Source organism: Plasmodium fragile, assembly GCF_000956335.1.
Source record: "Plasmodium fragile strain nilgiri unplaced genomic scaffold supercont1.64, whole genome shotgun sequence".
NCBI lineage: Eukaryota > Apicomplexa > Aconoidasida > Haemosporida > Plasmodiidae > Plasmodium > Plasmodium fragile.
The window spans coordinates 58,181-77,491 of NW_012192644.1; the positions used below are offsets into that span (position 1 = coordinate 58,181).

At 41.5% G+C, this 19,311-nt stretch overlaps 3 protein-coding genes across 3 annotated transcripts; 1 reads left to right on the forward strand and 2 right to left on the reverse strand.

The window, feature by feature from the left end:
* Nucleotides 1–401: 401 nt before the first annotated feature.
* AK88_04472 (uncharacterized protein) lies at nucleotides 402–14,180 on the reverse strand (the record flags this gene model as incomplete). The annotated part of the gene is made up of 7 exons (XM_012482082.1): nucleotides 402–534; nucleotides 708–812; nucleotides 950–1,073; nucleotides 1,297–1,636; nucleotides 1,753–13,606; nucleotides 13,741–13,862; nucleotides 14,148–14,180. The coding sequence occupies 7 exons, from the start codon at nucleotides 14,178–14,180 to the stop codon at nucleotides 402–404; spliced, it is 12,711 nt and encodes a 4,236-aa protein (XP_012337505.1).
* A 2,516-nt stretch (nucleotides 14,181–16,696) lies between these two features.
* AK88_04473 (uncharacterized protein) lies at nucleotides 16,697–17,338 on the forward strand (the record flags this gene model as incomplete). The annotated part of the gene is made up of 1 exon (XM_012482083.1): nucleotides 16,697–17,338. One exon carries the CDS (start codon nucleotides 16,697–16,699, stop codon nucleotides 17,336–17,338), a length of 642 nt encoding a protein of 213 aa, XP_012337506.1.
* Nucleotides 17,339–18,192: 854 nt separating this feature from the next.
* Nucleotides 18,193–19,188, reverse strand: AK88_04474 (uncharacterized protein; the record flags this gene model as incomplete). Its single annotated transcript, XM_012482084.1, has 1 exon — nucleotides 18,193–19,188. The coding sequence occupies one exon, from the start codon at nucleotides 19,186–19,188 to the stop codon at nucleotides 18,193–18,195; it is 996 nt and encodes a 331-aa protein (XP_012337507.1).
* Between the last annotated feature and the right edge of the window lie 123 nt (nucleotides 19,189–19,311).

A 19,311-nucleotide genomic window follows, 5' to 3' on the forward strand; every position in this document is an offset into this window, starting at 1 on the left:
TGCAAAAGTGCGTACATATTATATTCATACGATGTGTATATATATACATGTGTGTAATTAAAATTTTCACTCTTTCCCCTCGCCTTAAGCGTTTGTATGTTTTACTCATATACATGTTTGTGGGGTGGACTGTCCATTTCTTTTCTACTATACACCCTTCATATGTCTATCATTATGTTCCCACTTTGCATTCGCATAAACGTTCCTTTTTAAGACAATAAAAATAAAAAAAAAAATAAAAAATATATCGTGCGGATGTGCAAAAAATTAACTTTAAAAAAATTGAAAATGCTCATGGGGGATACACAGTAGTCTCGCACATGTGCTCTGTAACACGTACAGGTAGCATTTGTCAGAGTAACCCACGTGACAAATGAGAGTGTCCTCCTCCTCGTGCAAGTTCACTGGATCCCCTGTTGGATGTTCTGAATGTAGTCGTACATAATCGTCGTTATGTTGTTGTACGCCTGGTGAATTTTGTTTATCATGAAAATGCTCGCGTCGTTGTCGCTTTTATCAAGTTTGAGGCGTTTCCTGCGAAGGGGGGGGTATCAGACAAGTAACCAGGTGGGCGGGGCGAAAGCAGCAATGCAGCGGCGATGAAGCGGCGTGCCGCTTTCGGTTAGCCCTTCCTCTCAGTGTACATTTCCACACTGCATATTTTCCTTTTTTTTTTTTTTTTCGCGTGCCATGTTCCCATTTCTCACCTCAACTTCTCAACCGTGTTGTACTTAAAGCAGTTGATGTCCGAGTGGGACAGACTCAGAATGGATGAAATCAGCCAGTCGCTCTTTTCCCTCAACAGCAGGTACCTACGTGGCGTACAAAAAAGGGGGGGAACCAAAAATTACATGTATGTTACATGCATGCACAGCGAATCGGCTTCAAAACCAACAAGGGGGAGAACCACGGGTGCACATGCAGAGAGAGAGGGAGGGACTTTGCTTACCCCTTGACAACCAACTGAATGTAGGTAAAAATAAAGTACTGCTTCTTCTGACTTTTCATGGTGAGGAGCATGATCATTTCTCTCGTTAACTTAAAGGGGGCCAATTCGAAATTTATGGAGATACCTGAAAAAAAAAAAAAAAAAGAAGGAAGCAAAACAGACATGTGAGTGTGCACTTGCGGATATGTATACGTGTGTGTATGTCAACATGCTCACAGGTAGAGCGGTACACCCTGAAACAACGCACAGGTAGAGCGGTACACCCTGAAACAACGCACAGGTAGAGCGGCACACCCTGAAACAACGCACAGGTAGCCCCCCTCTTTCACCAAGTAGCTTTTCCATACCAGGATAAATATTCAAGATATAACCAAAATCAATGTGGATAATATTTCCATAATCGTCGAACAGTAAGTTGCCGTTGTGCCTGTCCTTCACTTGCAAAACAAAGGACAAAAGGGAGTAGGCAGCCAAGGAGCAAATAAAATTTTTCAAAGCATAGATATACGTATTGATGTGAGAAAATTTCAGGTGATAAAATTTTATTATGTTTTTATATTTTCTTCCTATTTCATGTCTGCTTTTTGTATTTGCTAACACTTCAATAACTGCCCCGAAATTTTCGAATTTTTTTTTTTTTTTTTTTTTTTTTTTTTGCTGAATGTTTCTATTCTTTTGGAGTATCCGCTAACGTGTTCGGGTACGTATGGAATTATGCTTCGGTCAAAGGGTTCCCTTTGTGAGACATCCCTGCTATACTTGATCTCTTGTTGCTCTTTGTTCCTATGCTCACTGCGTTTGACTGGGCAGCGGGACTCGTCCATCCGAAGGGTCTTTCCATCACCGTGGTCGGTGCTGCCTCGAGGGTTGTTGCTTCCTCGCCGGCTGGTACTCTTTTTAGAGCGGTCATCATTTGTACTGCCCATTCCTTTGGAGGGGTCCCTTTTACTTGCGTTTCCTCCGCCACTATCTTTTTTGCTCACTTCCCCCTCGTTTGACCCTTTCTTTCTCTTCCTGAAGAGATGGAAGGAGAAGGAGAATTTTCGCCCACTCTGCGTCCTTCCCCCATCCGTCCCGTCCTCGGCGCACTTGCCACTGCGATCCCCCTCCGTTCCCTTCACATGAACGTTGCTGTACTTATTCGTTACGATATTGTAAGGAAATAAATTATAAAACGATTTATAATCACTTAGGATGTGGATAAAAATGTGAATAATCTGTATGACCAGTTTGTCTTGCCTAACATCATCATTAACTTTGTATATGTACGAAACGTCTTCAAAATTTTGGTTCGTTCTATGGGAGGTCAAAGGGGCACTGTGTAGGGAAGGAAGGGTTATTAAACTGTTCCTGCCTTCCATGTGCTCATCTAACAGCCTTCCGCTGCTCCTTACACATTGGTTACTTAAATGTTCGTATGTGGTACGTACGCCCCTGTTCTGTTCCTCACTGGATAAGTAATAAGAATGTGGTTTCATTTGTGAACCAGTCCCTGTACGTTCCTCTGGTGGTTTTCCTCCAAGGGGGACATCTCGTTCGCTAATGAATAGACTCCGATCTCTCTTCTTCGAGGCTGCACAATCTGAGCCTCCATTCGCAGTCGCCATCTTAACGTTGGGAAGGGACCACATGCGCTGGTACGTTCGCTTCTTGTCCACCTGATCCCTTGACATGACCTCCTTTCCCTGATGACATGGAATATTGCCAACAGTAGTTTGGCTCATCGAAGCACCAATTACAAGTTTCTCCCTCCTGCACGTCTTGAAGGTAATAAGAATGGGTGTCCTTGTAGCGGACATAAGTATCTTCACCTCATCCGATACGCTCCACACTATATTGTTACTGGTTAACAACTTCACCCTCTGTACATCCATACGGTTTAGCAAATTCTGAATTTCCATTTTAACGAAATGGTGTTGATTATTCTTGTCCATTTGGGCCGCCCTCTTACTTATATAAAAAATATAATTATGAAATCTGCACGACTCGATCAATGCCTTCCTGCTCTTGTCACACAAATTTTGTATTAATAATTTTTTAATGAGGAAACATTTTATGGACAGAACATGTGACTTCTTCACGTAACTGTGATATTTGAAAAAAATAAAATTATTTATATTCATGCCTTTTTGGTTTTTATTACCACTTTTGTTTCCCGCGGGAAGTTTTCCTTTGTTGTTCTTAGGAAAAAAGAGAAGCATGAGTAAGTTCTTGAGCGGGTTCGTCCTGGGGGCAAACATGTCTGTGTTAAAGAGTACACACTGTTGGTCCATGTGTTGCTCATCCCATGCGTTCACAATGCGCGTTTGTTCCTGACACCTCCCATCCTCTACACTCACCAATGCGTGGTGCTGTTCCTCCTCGTGGAGAGAGGCCAAGTCGACCAAATACTCATCATCAATGTACGTGTGCAAATTGAGGAAGAATTGGTAGAGAAAGAGGAATGACTGGAAGGAGAAAAAAACGATAAAGAAAAAAACTCTGTTCCCTAGATCAACCTTCAAATACTCAAACAGTTGCAAATAAATACAATTTGTGATGGTGCTCTTTTTGTACCAATACACCAAATTGCTCACAGCTACCGTTCTTAAAAAAAGACCATACTGTGGATGGCTGTACAAAACTTTTATTATATCATTAAGACTCAACTGATTACAATGCAGAAATAAAATGTTAGAGATAGGTACATAGGTCATTTTATTTTTTCTTAACAAAAATAAATTATATTTGTTCATGGTCAATTTATTACTTATGCTCACTTGGATTAGGTATTGATGTAGGACGTTCATGAGATCTTTATAAAAGTACATGCATAGATAGTTGGCCATTTTGTGTACTGCGTTGTTAACAAAATTTAGCACTTTTATTACAAAGGTAGTATACAGCTTGGGGTTATTGTGCATGTGTGTTTTGATGTACTTTACCACCATGAACAGAGAGTACTTGTTGATGTCCTCGTTCACTTCCTTCATATCCATATTAAAAAGAGAGTTATAAAAATGTAAATTTAAATACACATATATATATTCTATTTTTTTAAAAAGCTTGTAAAATGTGGACAAATTATGTCTGTAGTAATATGAGTACAGTGCCTTGAGCAACCCTCTGCTCACTTTTATTTTATGCCCCATAATTTCAAAGTGCCTTCGGTAAAACACGTTAAAGTTAGAATGTAGCGACGTGTAGCTGAATATGTTGCTGATGTAACTGCTGATTTTCTTATCCTTGTAATTATTATTAAATGATATGAATAGTTGTTTTATCTGATCCATATTTTCTTCTTCCAGGCTACATCGATCCATCCTAAGCATATAATTCATGTCGCTGTTTTTCATGTCCCTTGATTTGTGTTTCACGAAAAGGTTTTTAATTTGAGCAGATTCACTTTCACGATAAGGAGAAGAAATATTTTCCCTCTCCTGGTGTGCATTCTCATGGGGGGTGATGTCGTCTCTCCTCTTTTCCTTTTTCTGTCCAAAGAAAAAATTACGAATATTCCACCTGGCCTTCCCACTAGCCTTACCCTCATCCTCATGACCCTTGTCCATTTCGTACGTCCCATCGTAGTTGTAGAGGGCATTGTCGTTGGTTGCTCTAATTGCTGCGTTGAGCGGTCCTTTTTTCTTTTTCTCTTTTTCCTTCTTATTTTTCCCTTTTTCCTTTTCTTTTCCCTTTTCCTTTTCCTTTTCTTTTTTTTTTTTTCTTTTTTTCTTTTTCATTCTGGCCAACTTGGCTTTATATTTGTCTGACAGAATTTTATAATTGTGAAAATAGTTAATCGAGGGCTCCTTAATTTTGAAGCTTTTCTTGGACACATTTTTTTCTGCAAACAGGTAGTTGTTTAAGGACAGATTTTTGGCGCTTTTTGGAGTATCGTGTTTTTTTCTTCGCTTTAGAAAAAAGGTCATCCTGCTGACCCTCTTCTTCTTCTCATTTTTGTTTTTCCTCCTGCTCTTGGTTTTGTTTTTTTCTCTCTTTTTCCTTTTGTTCTTTCTACTTGCTCCACTATCGCTGCTGCTGTCCGTGTCACTTTCACTGTCGTTACCTTTCGCGCTACCGCTGCTCCATATATCGTGCGAGTCAATGACGACTCTCTTCTTCTTCGTCTTCTTCGCCTGCTTCTTCTTCTTCTTGCCACTGATTTTTTCCACTGCCAAATGGAAGGGAGTGCTTTTTCGGCGGCCCCCACTCCGCTTCCTCTTCTCGCCACACTCTTCGCCCTCCTCTTCAGGCACATCGCGCGTACTTAAGGAGCTGCCTCCATCAGCACTCTCCTCATGCGTCATATAGTCCGACTGGTAGGTACTTCCATCTGTGTCCCTTCTGTCCTTCCTTCGAGAAGCAGCTGGGATGTGATGTCGATTACTTCCCGAGTGGACAAGGGGATCTCCATTTTGGTAACTGTTCTTCTTCTTCGCCTCGGTATTCTCCAAGCACACGTATTTTATATTATTAAAGATACACATGTCTGTGAATAATTTACTCTTGTACAAATTTATGTAAATGCTTTCCGCTAGGTACAGCGTACTCATAATGATGAAGTCCAGGTTAAGAAGATGCCTCGTGTTGATAACAATTTCGTTTTGAATCTTGGAGTTATGAACACTACTACTGTTCAATTCGTTTTTCCTTCTAAACGCTGTGTAGGAAAAGAGGCAGAACCTGCTCTTATTCATGTCTTTATATCTGTACTTCAGTTCGTACATGTACATGAGGCAATTGTAAATTAAATTGCACACGTGTATGTACTTGTTTATACACATACACCGCAGCTCTTCCTTCAAGTGGTAATCGTACAACCTCCTTTTGTTTCCTTTCTGGTAGGTCAGGAGATACTTGTATGCGTTCAGAAGCTCCACGTCTTTCTCCCGTACCTTCCGTGAGCACAGATGGTCGTCATCGCGGTGTTCACTTCTATCCCGATTGTCAAACTCTTCACCCTCCTTGAAGTTGCCGTCATCCTGGCCATTCTCTCCCCCTCTCATGTTGGCACCGCCCTTGCTGGTCCGGGAAGCACTCATCACGGTTCTACCGCCCCAGTCGTGGTTCCCCCCGCAGGAACTACTCCTTGCATGTTCCTCTGCGTCTACGAAGTCGTCATCAAAGGAGAAGCCATTTGCCGTTTTCTTCTTCACCTGTTCTTTTCCTTTTCCCTTTTTGTTGCCCATTCGGGTTATTTTATTTTTAAAATAGGAGATAATTCCTCCGGTGTGCTTTCCACTGGTCCTACTATGCTCCTCTTTCTCATTCTGGTTATCGTTCTTATTATCGTTTCCATTTTTCGTTTCGGCGGCCTTTTTGCTTCGTCGCGATATTCCGTTTGTGTGCATATGGGTTTGCACTTCATCATGCGTCAGCTGGCTATCTTCCATGTGACGCTTCTCTGCCGAAGAATGACCCCCCCTCTGTGTGTCACTCTCCTGCAAATGTCCATGCGTTGACTGCACTCCAAAATGAATTTCTGCCTCATTACATTTTTTCATTCCCTTGTGCATATGGGCGTCAATCTCAAGGGGGCTTGTGTCACCTAGATGCTCCGCCGAAATGGTTATCCTCTTATCCCCTTCCCTTTTGTAAAACATGTCGAAATACCCTCCTTGGGCTTTCTTCTTCCCTTCTCTATTTGAGTCCATCACAGCGGAGTTGTCTTGTGAACCCCGCTCCACTTCAGCATGTGGGAAGTCCTCCCCGTCATTTCCACCTACATGGTTAGAGCCCATTCTTGGATGCCCCCTCCCAGGCGGTCTCTGCAAATTGGTAACTCCACTTGCAGGGAAGCTAATAACAGTACTCACAGCATCCTCTTTCGATATTCCCCTCACAGGAATCTTCCCCTTCGCACCATGCCGCACAGGAGCCAAATCGATGGGGAGGGCATTCTTATCCCAGCATCCAACAGAATATTTATTAGCGCAATTGACACAGTAGATGTCTGGCAGGACGTTTTCAAAATTGTGGAAAAAAAAACACAAAAATAGAAATGCCTTCTGGAGCAGGAGCTTGTTAAAGTCAAAGATGTCACTGATGCATAGGGTGTCCACCTGGTTCTTCAAATTCACAACGGTCCTTTTCCTCTGTCGGAACCTGCTCATCTCAAACATGTATACATTAAAAAAGGAAAAAAAATTACGCAAATTATAATCGTAAATGAAATAGCTATATTTGTACTTGGCATACAAATCAATTAAATAATTATACGAGTGGAAAAAGTTCGAGGTGTAATTAAAAATCTGGACAGCCGATAAAAACACCGTGCACACAAAGTAGTAATTCATCTTGAGCGCTTTAAAATTATACAAGTAAATGTTGTTCATGCTCTGTATATGCAGACTATCATACATGTCCCTCATTTTTGCATTTTCGTGAAGGTAATAATTTAAAAAAAGTGAAATGCTCGACATATCCTTGAAGCAATCCAACAGGTAAAAAATGTTCTTCATGCTTCTCTCGAAGTAATCTCGCATATATTGCTTCGTTTTTTTCTTTAAAACTTCCTTCACCTCTTTGAATGCGTCTTTGTAAATGTAATCATCGTACTCGCTCAGACTACCATCTGTGTCATCCTGCGTGAAGCGTCCCAATGTGGTCTGCCCCACAGCAACGCTACTGCAGCCTCTTCCGGCCCCGAAGCACTCAAATTTCTCATCGGCCACTTTCTTATAATTGTGAAAATATAAATTAGCGCTACGGTAACAACTGAGGTGGTAGAAGGTTTTCATGCTCTGTAAAGCGTTTAAGCAATTCACCAAGCGATACATGTAACCATTTCTGAAAATGCTTTTCATTTCGTTCATCAGAGAGAAGGACGTATAATTTATTGTTAAAAGAGTTCTACTGAAGAGGAGACAAAATTCCAATGTGACCACCAAATAGTTACACAAATAAGGGATGTTTAAAAAATATATTTGCAACATTTTCTTCATTAAGTAGTGTTTGTACTTCTCCAGCTGGGTGATCTTTTTCTGTACTATTTTATTTTCGCTCATGTTCATATTTTGGTAAGTCAGGGACAAGTAGTTCATGTATAACAGTAGCAACAGTGTGTTGTTAATGAGGGTTGTGTATTTGTCTAGGACGAACTTATGTGGCATGTCACTTCTAAATAAGCTCCTCTGCATGTGTATGTTACTCTCTCTTATGTAATCATTCACGTAACGCTTAATCATGAACATGTCACTTTCGATGAATCTCCTCTCAGTTTTGCTCAAGTGAGACAATTCGCACGGCACTGTTCCCTTTGGTATCTCATCATGTGCGGTCCTCTCTACAGCGTCTTTCTCCACACAGTGGGTCTGCTCCGCTGGGGCAAACTCCCCTCCCCCACAACGATCCACCAAGTAATTTCCAACCCATATGGACTTTGCAGTCATCTTGGCCAACATTTTCACAAACTTGTAAAAGACAAAAAAATAATAATTGAAAAATGCGTATTTGTAATTGTACACGGAGAGGATGGTAGATAGAGTATACAAGACGTATATATATTTGTTCTTAACTCTAAGCTTGCATATGTTGGCGCCTGTTCCAGCATCGTCGCTTCTTCCCACGTCACCGCCTCCTACCTCGCCGCTCTTCGCCAAGGCAGCGCTCCCCTCAAAGGAGTTATTCACCACGGTATCCACATGGACGCTGTAGATACTTTTAAATCTCTTGCCCTTCGTTCTGAAAATATTATAATAAAAATAAAAAAAGTAAAATTTGAAATTCTTTTTAATAATTTTCGATATTATATACATGTAATTATTATTCAATGAATCCATATTAAGGCTGTTGATGTTGGTCGCCAAAAATATGGTGATGACAAAATTTATAGTGTTCATATATTCCTTAATGTGTTTTTTGTGGTAGAGCACTTTTTTGCTTATCTTAATATCGTAGAGGTTGAAAATAAATGTGTTTACTCCTCTAATCTTTTTTAACACCTTGAAGTAGTTCGAGTCGTTGTTTAGTGTCTCGCTGCGCACCACAGGGTGGGGGGGCCTGCGTTGATGTTGTTCCTCCGGCTGAGAAGCTCCACTGCTGTTTTCAAAAAACTCGCTAAACTCCTTATTCGTCTCGAAGAAGTTGGAGTTCATTTTCCTCCTCCTTCGGCGATTTATTCCGTAGTTGGAGCGCCCGCCGCTGTTCCCCGTAGACAGGAGGCCGCTTGTCGAGTGCACACCCTTCAATAGGGCCCTGTCGCTGATATCGTGACGGGGCGAACCGTGCGACTGCTTCCCCTCCGTCAGTAGCTCCGTTACCTGAGCGCTCACACAACCAGTGGAAAGACCGCCTACCCCCTGAGTGCCCTTGTCGATCCGGTCCACGGAGGCAGAACACAACTGCTTCATCCTGCGCATCTCGGACACTCTCTCGTAGTAACAACCCCCTGCATCGTCGCCATCCTCCTCATCGTCCTCCCCCTGCTCCCTATCCTGGTACCTCTTCACATACTTGTTCACACAGAAAATGTAAAACTCGTAGTAGAAAAAAGAATACAAATTAAAAAAAAACTTGCAGCAATTTAGCATCTTCAAAAAAAGCAGATAATTTATGGTAATGTATAAATTCACTTTGTAAATAATTTTTATCATGGTGCTTTTTTTCTTGTCCATAAAATTTTTAAATTTTTTTTTCTCCTCGTAGATCATCTTGGAGGATGCATAATCCAGGCTGCTCTTCTCGAGGTTTTTCAAAAAACAAATTAAAAAGACTCCATCAAATAAAATATTAAATTTTAATTTGAAAATCTGATCAAATATAAAATAAATATAATTCCGGATTATTTTATTATAACTCATTATATTCATTTGTAAAAAAAAAGTACAAAAGATAACACTGTAGTCGTGAAATTCTCTCATGTCTTGTAGGAAAATGTATATTTTAAAATGAATTAACTTTTTCACATTCTTGTGTATAAATTTATTTCTGAAAATGCCTTTATCAATAAGTAGGTAAAGAGAGTAAAGAATACATTCCTTCCTCCTCATACTTTCTATGTAGTGCATTATTATTACATATAATTTTTCCACATCGTTATTGTTCACCTCCACTTGCTCATTATTTTCCGTTCGATCCTCATTAACTGATTTTATAATTTCAATTTTGCACACACTATGTATGTTGTTCTTGTTTAAATATTTGATACTCAAAATGGGGGTTATTTCTGCTATTTTGCTCTTGATTAAATCTACCTCCTTACCATGGAGATAATCCGTCTGGTAAATTTCCTGGTAAAGCAAAGTGAAGTAAAACTTGTAAAAGTACAGAGACAGCATCTCTACATACTTGTTATACTTCTTCACGTCTTCGTACAGGTAGTGGAAGGTGTTGCTGAACAGGTGTGTCTTCAGCCGATCCATCATCCCCATCAGTACCTTCAGAGCCGCCTTGCGATTACTTCCTCGCTGCAACAGGGGGCATTTACTCGGTGGGAGATTATGCCCCCCTACTTCTACCCGCTTCATGTCCCTCATCACGTCTTCCTCCATTCTCGCATATTCCTTTGCTACTCCTTGTAAAAAAACTCCTCTCATCGCGTTACCCCGTACAGGCGAAGCCTTACTTGCATCGTGTCCCTCCTGAGAAGGGGTTCTAGCGTACGAGATAGAATTGCTCTTCTTCACCTTCCCACCAAGTTCTATCGTGTTCCTCAAGCAGTTTACCGTTCCGCTCCCTCCTCCCCCCACGCGAAGGACATCCCTGCGGGGCAGAGGCTTCCTCTCCACGAAAGAAATGAGAAAAAGCAATAGCGCACAAATGTACTTATATATGTGTACATACGGCATTACGCTCTCGAAGGACTTCAAAATGAGGAGGAAGAAACGATTCATGTGTTCACCAGCGTCTTGCTTGGAAACGCAATAATTGTAATTTATAAATAAAAAATGGAGTAACAAATTCCCTTCCTCCTTTTTTTCTCTTTTCTTGTCTCGCAAATATCTGCACCCTTTATTGGCCCAAAAATCTTTAACGATGATTTCACTCTTGCTCAGTCTTTTTAAGTCGCTCTGTCCAAAGGGGCCCAGCGGGTAGTCATACAAATCATTCGGCACAGGCTTCATCTTTTTTACTTTCCCTTTTATATTCAAACTGATATTAAAAATAACTTTCCTGTTTAACTGTTTCTTCTTCAGTAAAAAGTACTCATTCATATAATCATTCAGGTTGTGCAAAAATTTTAAATTAAATAAAAAGCTCAAATAATAATGCTCATTGTCAAAGGACGAAATCTTGTAATTTAAAATTTTCCTCAGAAAGGTATAATTTGAGTAGCTGTTTTTCTTCTCTAGGGTCGACATAACAAAGGTCTTATTTGTGAAGAAAAAATTTTTTTTTTTTTTCTTTTCACTGCCTTTTTTTTTGCTACTATATAAGCTAAACATTCTATTAAAAAACGTCATGTTCTCAATCAGGTGTCTTTTCTTCTTCGCCATATGGCTCTTCACAAATGAGCTGAAGTTATGCTTAAACATGGCCTTGTAAGTAAAAATATTGTTGCAGTAGTAGTGCAGCTTGTTAATGTATATCCCTAAGTAGTTCTTACAGTTGCTCTCCACATCATCGTGGACCTTTTTTTTTCTTTTTCGTTTTATTAGTTGTGACAGGAGATGCTTCATCAGCAGAGGGAAGTACACCTTGGTATAAACTTCTTCTCTTCCTCGGGCAGCTCCGCGGCTGCAGCGGGGATGGTCCCTGTTGGGGAAGCATCCGTTAAAGCTACTCCTGTTGGTGCTACTCCGGTTCGTACTGCTCCTACTGATGCGCTTTAGCCGACCCAATTCGTCCCTCACCTCTGCACCCTCCGCCACGTCACTTGTGCTCCACGAGGACAACCGCCCAATGGCTGCTTCTCCCCCCAAATGGGCCCAATTCAACCTTACGTAGTTATTCACCTGCATGACAAAACTGTTCCTTTCGTCTACAACCAAATTGGCACTACTCAGGGAAGCTCTCTTTAAAACATTCCCCTCGTCAGGTGCTAAAACATCATTGTGCTCATACTCAGGTTGGGGGTCCTCCTCATTCTGTTTGGTTCGATCTGCCACCTCCAAAGAGTTTCCACGAGGAACAACATGCTGCTCCCACCCGATGATGGCACATCCGCCTGTCTTCCCACCATACGTCCCCAGCACTGTTTGAAAAAATTTACTTAACTTTTTATCATTCCAAAGGAGGCACTTCAAAATGGTGAAGGCGTAATGCCCCACCGCTGGAGTCCTCATCACATTTTTCAATACCACGTCAAAGAAGAATATGGACAGGTTTACAATTCGAGTGACTTGCATTTCTCCGACGTGGAAACGTAACATTTTGTTAACGAAGGAAAATTTATTATGTTCCAAAATGGCTTGTACCTCATTTGGGGTTACATTCAGGAGAAGAATTAGCATTGGATAAATTTCGTACAAGTTAAAAATGCAGCTGTTGAGCAGGTACATGTAGGCCGTATTGGTAGTGGCTGAGCTGCTGAACTCCCCTCTTTTTTCTCGTATTTTTTTCTTTTCACTTCGGTTTATTATATAAAAAAGGGTGTTACAGTAGTACTCGTACAGATAGAACAATCGGTCGTATGTCATCATCATGTAGTTGTTGTTGCTCTTCCTCTCATCACCTCCTTTAACAATGAGGAAAAGTTCTTCCATCATCGACTTGGTCACCCTACCGATTGTCTCATGTAAATACACGGTTAAATATATTCTGTTTTTCTTCACTAACAGGATTTCCACCAATCGGAGTAGCTTCAAAAATACGAATTGGCTAACCGTTTTGCTGTGCATCAAGAGGATGCTGCCGTTCTCTCCATTTTGTTCATCCGTTAAGGGACTACTCCCCTCGTGTGGGCTCGGCTCAGATACCTCTTTCCTCCTCAACGTCATCAAAGGAGCAGCTTCGCCCCCCTCCGGGCGCAGCAAGTGCCGATCAACGGTGTTCTTCACTACATTGAGCAGAGTAACACTGTAAAAGGGGCTCTTCCCACTATTCAAAATGTACCTCTCCACATGTTTCAAAACCTTGAGCTTGCTCATATAGTCACACACATAGCTGATCATGTTTTGGTAATACACCAACAGCTCATTGGCACCCTTGCCCTTCCTCCCCAGGTGGTATAAATATCTGCTAATGAAAATCTCAGACACATGGTAGACATAATCGTAAAAACAAATAAATAATTTTTCCGTCTTGGAGTTCTCCCGTATATGACAAAAACAAAAAATAATTAAAAAAATAAACTTGGAAATCATGTACAACTTTGCTTCATTTAAAACTTCATAAATTTTGTACTTGTAAATGTTAATTAAGAAAGTTAATAATATTTTCAAATAATTCAGAGTTATTAATTTTTCCAGTGGACTTTTTTTTTTTTTCTGGAATACAAATTTTTGTAGAGTCACAAATGTGAGTATGTGCATATGCTGAACGAAGAGCTCGAGTGAGGTGTCCTCTTTGTAGTACTTCCTACTGAGCGACACGAAATAGGAGACATGAGTGATGATGTAGCTAAACAGCAAATTCAGTTTGCTCAATTTCAGACCCAATCGCAATTCGGATTCCTCCTCATAAAGGTGGCCCCTCTGTTGTTTCCTCCCTGCGGATGCTCTTCTTTGGAATACTTCCCCGAGGTGACCTTCGAAGGATGGAAGCAGACTCAGGTACAGCACCAAGACGTTGTTGCGTCTACATGTGGAAGGGGGAAAAAATAAAAATGGTGAGTTGACACATTTATATGGACATTACACACTTTTACACACTTTTGCGCTCTGTTGGGACGACTATCGTTCCCCTCTTCATGCCACCCATTTGGGACGTACTCCAAGTGCCTCTCCTCCAGGGAGTTACAAAGGTAAAAAATCAGCGCCGTTTTCTTCCTTCCACCTATCCCGCAGGGGATCACATGCTTAAATATGTTCTCTATGTTCACATCCTTCAGAGCCTACCAAGCAAGGGGGAAAAAAAAAATGCAAATAAGTTATGAACGGGTCAGGCAAAATGGACAAAAACACGTGCATAATTTATGAACACAGCATGGAAAAAAAAAAACAAAAAAAAAAAAAAAACGGCAAATACGTTAACACGTGTTGCGACACTGTGGAGCGCAAAGCATCCTAATGGGAAAACATCACTCACAATAACAGCTGCTCTACATAATCATCAACGTGGAAAGACCCCATGTGTGAACACAAGTTGTCTCATTTTTCTACGCAGCGTGCATTATTACTCTGTGTGTTTCCTCCAGATTGTATTTCCCCATGATGGGATAAGCTCAGATATATTCGGTCCTTCGTGGAGAAATTCAACATCGGCGGGTGGGGGCTCTGCTTGTCTTCTTAATTCGTCATCCAGTCTAACGAATAGACAAATACGAAAAAAAAAAAAGGGAAAGGGGGAAAGGGACACACACACACACACAAACAAAAAAAAAATTACCAGAAACAAAAAATAAATAAAATAAAGCTGAATAAAGTAAAGAACAAACGATAGGCTCATCAAATGGCGCGTGAGAATTGGTCACATATCGGGAAAACAAAACGGTGGAGTGGCGAAACGACGACACTATGACGCGCTACCACGGCAAAGTGACAAAATTGCAAAGTCGCAAGTTAACCAAATGGGTCACACAGAAACGCGTGAAAATAGCGTCACAAACAGGTGGACCAGGGGCACCTATCGGGGTGGCAGGCTCAAAACGAAAAAAAAAAACTTCATGTGCGTACATATATATACACCTATGTACACACGGTGGGGAGATAAAAAGGAGACGGTGCAAGAACAAGGGGGCAACCGATCACCTGCGAAATGAACATTCGCCAAAATGAGGGGGAGGGGAGAACCAACGAGACATGACCACAGAGACGCACAAACGTTATCGCATAATCACATAGCTTATCGCAAAGTAACACGTAACGAGCCGTAGCAAGATAAACAAAAAGGAATTGTCTTATGTAAAAATGGCACGCCATTTAATCTGAACAACAACGCAGGCCCAACTTCTGCACAAAAAAAAAAAAAAAAAAAAAAAAAGGGGAGGTGCCGCTAGGCTAAGGCATTTTTGTCATTTTCCCTGCTCTAGCTGATTCTCAAACATTATCCCCTGACATGTAAGGGTTGGTTTCCTCTAAGCTGGTTGCACGTGGCAACTTGTGCAGCATTCGCACGTAGCTACAAGGAGGTGCCTGCAAGTGCGTATAGGCCTACGTGCAAGCGTGGTACGTATGTATGCCTTTGTGTTGGGCCACACGCCAAGCAAATGACACACCAGTAAAGTATGCACAAAACAGGAGGTACGAACGCGGGAAATTCCAGGAAATTATGCAAATTCGAGAGTTTCAAATTATCTTCATTTGGGTGGTGTAAACTGTGACAGGGGAAAAAAAAAAAAAAAAAACGCTCAGTGCACGTTTTGGTTCTTTACTTGTTGGAGCGCATGTGTCAAATAGCGACCAAAGGGCAAAATGGCCCAAGGGAAGAACAAAAAAACGAACGATATCTTCGCTATTTTTTTTTTTTTTTACTTCTTTTCCGTTGCGAGGTGTCATTTATTTTTTTCGCGTACGTGTATGCATACGCACGAATCCTGCCTTGTGTCATTTTTTTCCACCCTTACTTTTTGTAGCGGGCGTGTAAAAAGTATTTCCCATTTCACTTCCCGCGGCACATTCCACCAAGTCGTGCAACCGTTTGTGCTCTTAAAGAAGGACAAGCCGCCTCGCGCGTGTATGCAGCTATTATTATATAAAACATACATTTACGTATGCACTTATAATGTATACATTATTTACAAACATTTCCCGAGTAGGCAGATTTTCCCCCAGTTTGCAGTTGCAAACTGTTCGCATTTTTTCATTAAACCATGATGTAATGTGTCCGTCCTTTGGGTGACCGCGAAGTTGCTGTCGCCCTCGCGCCATCGTTACGTTTTAAAGTTACGCTTTTTTCGCATGACCGTCTCAAAATTTCCCCCTTTACAAAACTGCCGCAATTTGCTCCGTTGTGTGGATTATTTTGTGTACTATGCTTTAGCCCGGTCGGGGGTGCCTCGCCGCTTGGTTACGCATACGTGAACGTGAATCAAAGGTTGCGCTGCATATTATTTTATGTATTTTTTTTTTTTTTTTTTTTTTCTGCGCGATTGCATGCCTTTTGCAGCATTATTGTATGTACTTTTTTCCCAGCGCTTGAACAAAAGCTTTTCGCATTTTTTTTGAGGCAACGGCAAATGGGATGGGTATGCCCAATTTTGCGCACGCATAGGCAGTTACGTACTTGCAAAAAGGCGCAACCCCTGTGCCCCCCTTGGCAAGGGATAAACTTTTTTTGCTCCTTAAATTTGTTTACTTCTTTTATTTTAAACCTTTTTTTTTTTTTTCGTGGGAACTCCTACATTATTAAGTGAAAACGCAGCGATCTGTTACAGGGCGGTCCCTACAGATCATCCCAATTTGCTAAAGCAGCAAATGGGGATAAATACCGGCTAATCGGTGATTGAACTGGCCAAGGGACGACGTGACATTTGTGCAGTTGCGGCGCGAAGCCCCTCTCCAACGCGCCGGGCTTGCAACCGACAGGAGACTGTCGCGTACGTGAACACAGAAATATATAAGCATACATATAAGTACATATACTCAACTTTGGACGGGCCTTTTCCCCAAACTAGTCGCCCCATCGTCATTTCGAAGGAAAAACGTGCCCCTGAGCAAGCAGCGCGGAAGGGTGTACACCAGTCACTACCAACCGCTCCACGTTGACATATCCCAGCCCAACGAGAACATGGAGGAAGGAGATCACAGCGACAAGGACAGCGTAGGGGAGGACCGCGTGGACGACAAAGGAGACGGCAAGTCGAAAAAGAGCTACGAAAAAATGGTGGAAGAAATTAAAATCGAAAATAGCAATTCGTACATCTCAAAAATTAGCCAACCATTATTGAAAAAAAAATATTTCAAGTATGTTCTTAAAATCCTAGACTATGCCTACTATGCCAAAGTAACAGCCATGCAGATCATAAAAACAAATGAGCAGATGGAGGAACGGAAGAAAAAAATTTTAAAAAACAAGTTCGTTGTTATAGGTATAACACAGGTTGTAAAAGCTATTAGGAAAGGACAGGAAGGTATTGTCTTTTTGGCCATAGATGTATTTCCAATTGAAATAATATGTCACATGCCCGTTTTTTGTGAAGAGCATAGAATACCTTACACCTTCGTTACCACAAAAAATAAGCTGGCGCGTTTGTGCAAACTAAAGCGATCAGTCACTTGCTTGTTCCTCCCAAAACCTAGCATAGACATTGACAAATTTGAGGACACCATCAATGAGTTTAGCAATAAGAAGAAGATTAGCAACTACACTAAGTTGTACGACAAGATGCTCGCCGCTGTGAAGAAGAACCATCCATTCTTTCAGTCGTAGGGGGCGTGTATTGGGTTGGCACAGAAACTACATCCCTACAATTCTTTGTAACATTTTTTTCCGTGCCCTTTTTAACCGCTCCGTCGGGCATCATTGCCAATGTAAATTAGCTCCTCATTTTTAATATTTTCTTAATTTATGGTCACAACAACTTATTTGCACCACTTTATTTTGTTCCCCCTCGTTGGGGCAACCTCTTTTTTTTTTTTTTTTTTTTTTTTTTTTTTTTTTTTTTTTTTTTTTTGTGCATAATTCAACCGCTTACCTCTAACCTGTGTTAAGTGTTGAAAAATTTTAACTTACCGTTGGGACGCGCGTTTGTTCCCCATCATACGTGTCCCACTCAGTGGACCTAGCTGTGTCTGCCGCGTATGCAGCGACGCGTTCGGTGTCATGCGTATTACGCATAAGGCAGGCGGGAAAAACGGTGCGAACGTATCGCTCCAAGCGCAACTGACATTTTTCACACGTGGGTGTTTTTGAAAATGGAGAAATTATCAATTTGTTGAAAAGTTTAATATGCAAAGGGGCGCCAATTGGGGCCAACTTTTCGCGCGCCCTTTTAGGGGCACTGTTAACGGCAGATGCAGCCGGTGTCCACGCAGAAGGAAGCAAAGACAAGTGGGAGGACACGGCCGCTTTAGACGAAGAGATGCCTCTTCTTATGCTTTTCCACGGGGCGCAGTGGCAACACCGTTTGGGCGTTCCTCTTCCATTCACAAAATGGGGAAAAGCTGCGTTCGTGAGGTCATTTCAGGGGGGGCGTCCTACACCTGCACAGCAAGCCGTTATATGTTCCACGCACATGCATACACATTTTATACAATATTATGTGCATTTTTTTCAGAGCATGGCTAACTGAGCACAAAGGCAATCACGAGCAGGATGAGGACGTTGCAGAAGCTGCACGAGTCGGACGACTTCATGCCGCCATCGGTGTCCGCGTGTGTCTTACGAACGTTCCCTCCGTTTGGGTGTTCCCCACTAGCGTGCTCATCCATCACATGGGGAGCGTTGCCCTTGTTAAACTTCTCCAAGTAGTTCATCACTTGAACACTGCCGTCCCACCCCTCGCTGCCTAAGTTGTCCGACGTGGAAGGCAGGACGTAGAGCCAATTTTCTGAAAATATTTCATTCTGTTCCTTTTGCAACTTTTTAATTTCTTTTATATTTTCAATTTCTTCTGTAAGGGTTTCATTTAACGAGGCGATGTTGTTCAGCAGCTGCGTTTTAATGTCTTTCAATTTGCTCGTTTTTTCTGATATGTTATTTACTGACTCGAGCCAGCTATGAATATCATTTTGTAATTTCCTTGAGTTGTCCTCCAGTAAGTTAATTTCGTCGTAGCTTTTTTTTTCATTATTTAATTTTTCGTTGTGCTTTATTTCGTCTTGCACATATTTGGCCAAGCTGTCTTCACTCGTTTCTTCTCCCTTACCATGGGTATCCCCCAGTGTGCCATGAGTGTTATGAACAGTTTCCCCTCCACTTGGTTTTACCTGACCGTATTCATTTCCATCTTTGCCTTTTAATCTTTTATGTAACATTTTTAGCTGATTCATATGCTCCTTGAGCTCCTTCTTGTGATCAACATTTTTCATTCCTCCTGTGTGCACGTCTTCGTGCTGCTTAATTTGTACTTCCGAAGTTTTGTACGACACGTGCTTGTCCCCCGCTTGGGCATTCTGCTCCGTATCTTCATCCTTTGGGGCCTTCACCATGGGGGTGAAGAAATAATCGTATAACACATTCCCCTTGCCACTTATATTTAATTCGTTGCATTTGGCCGGGCAGCTCTGGAGGAGTGTGTTTATTAGCAGAATGCACGAGAGGAAAAGGAAAACATTCATCATATGTGTGCACAGGTAAGCGGCAAGCCGACACATTGGGGGGGAAAAAAAACAGCCAAAATGAAGAAAAAAAAAAAAAAAATGACGTGCAGGCATGGAAACGAAAAAAAAAAAAAAAAAAAA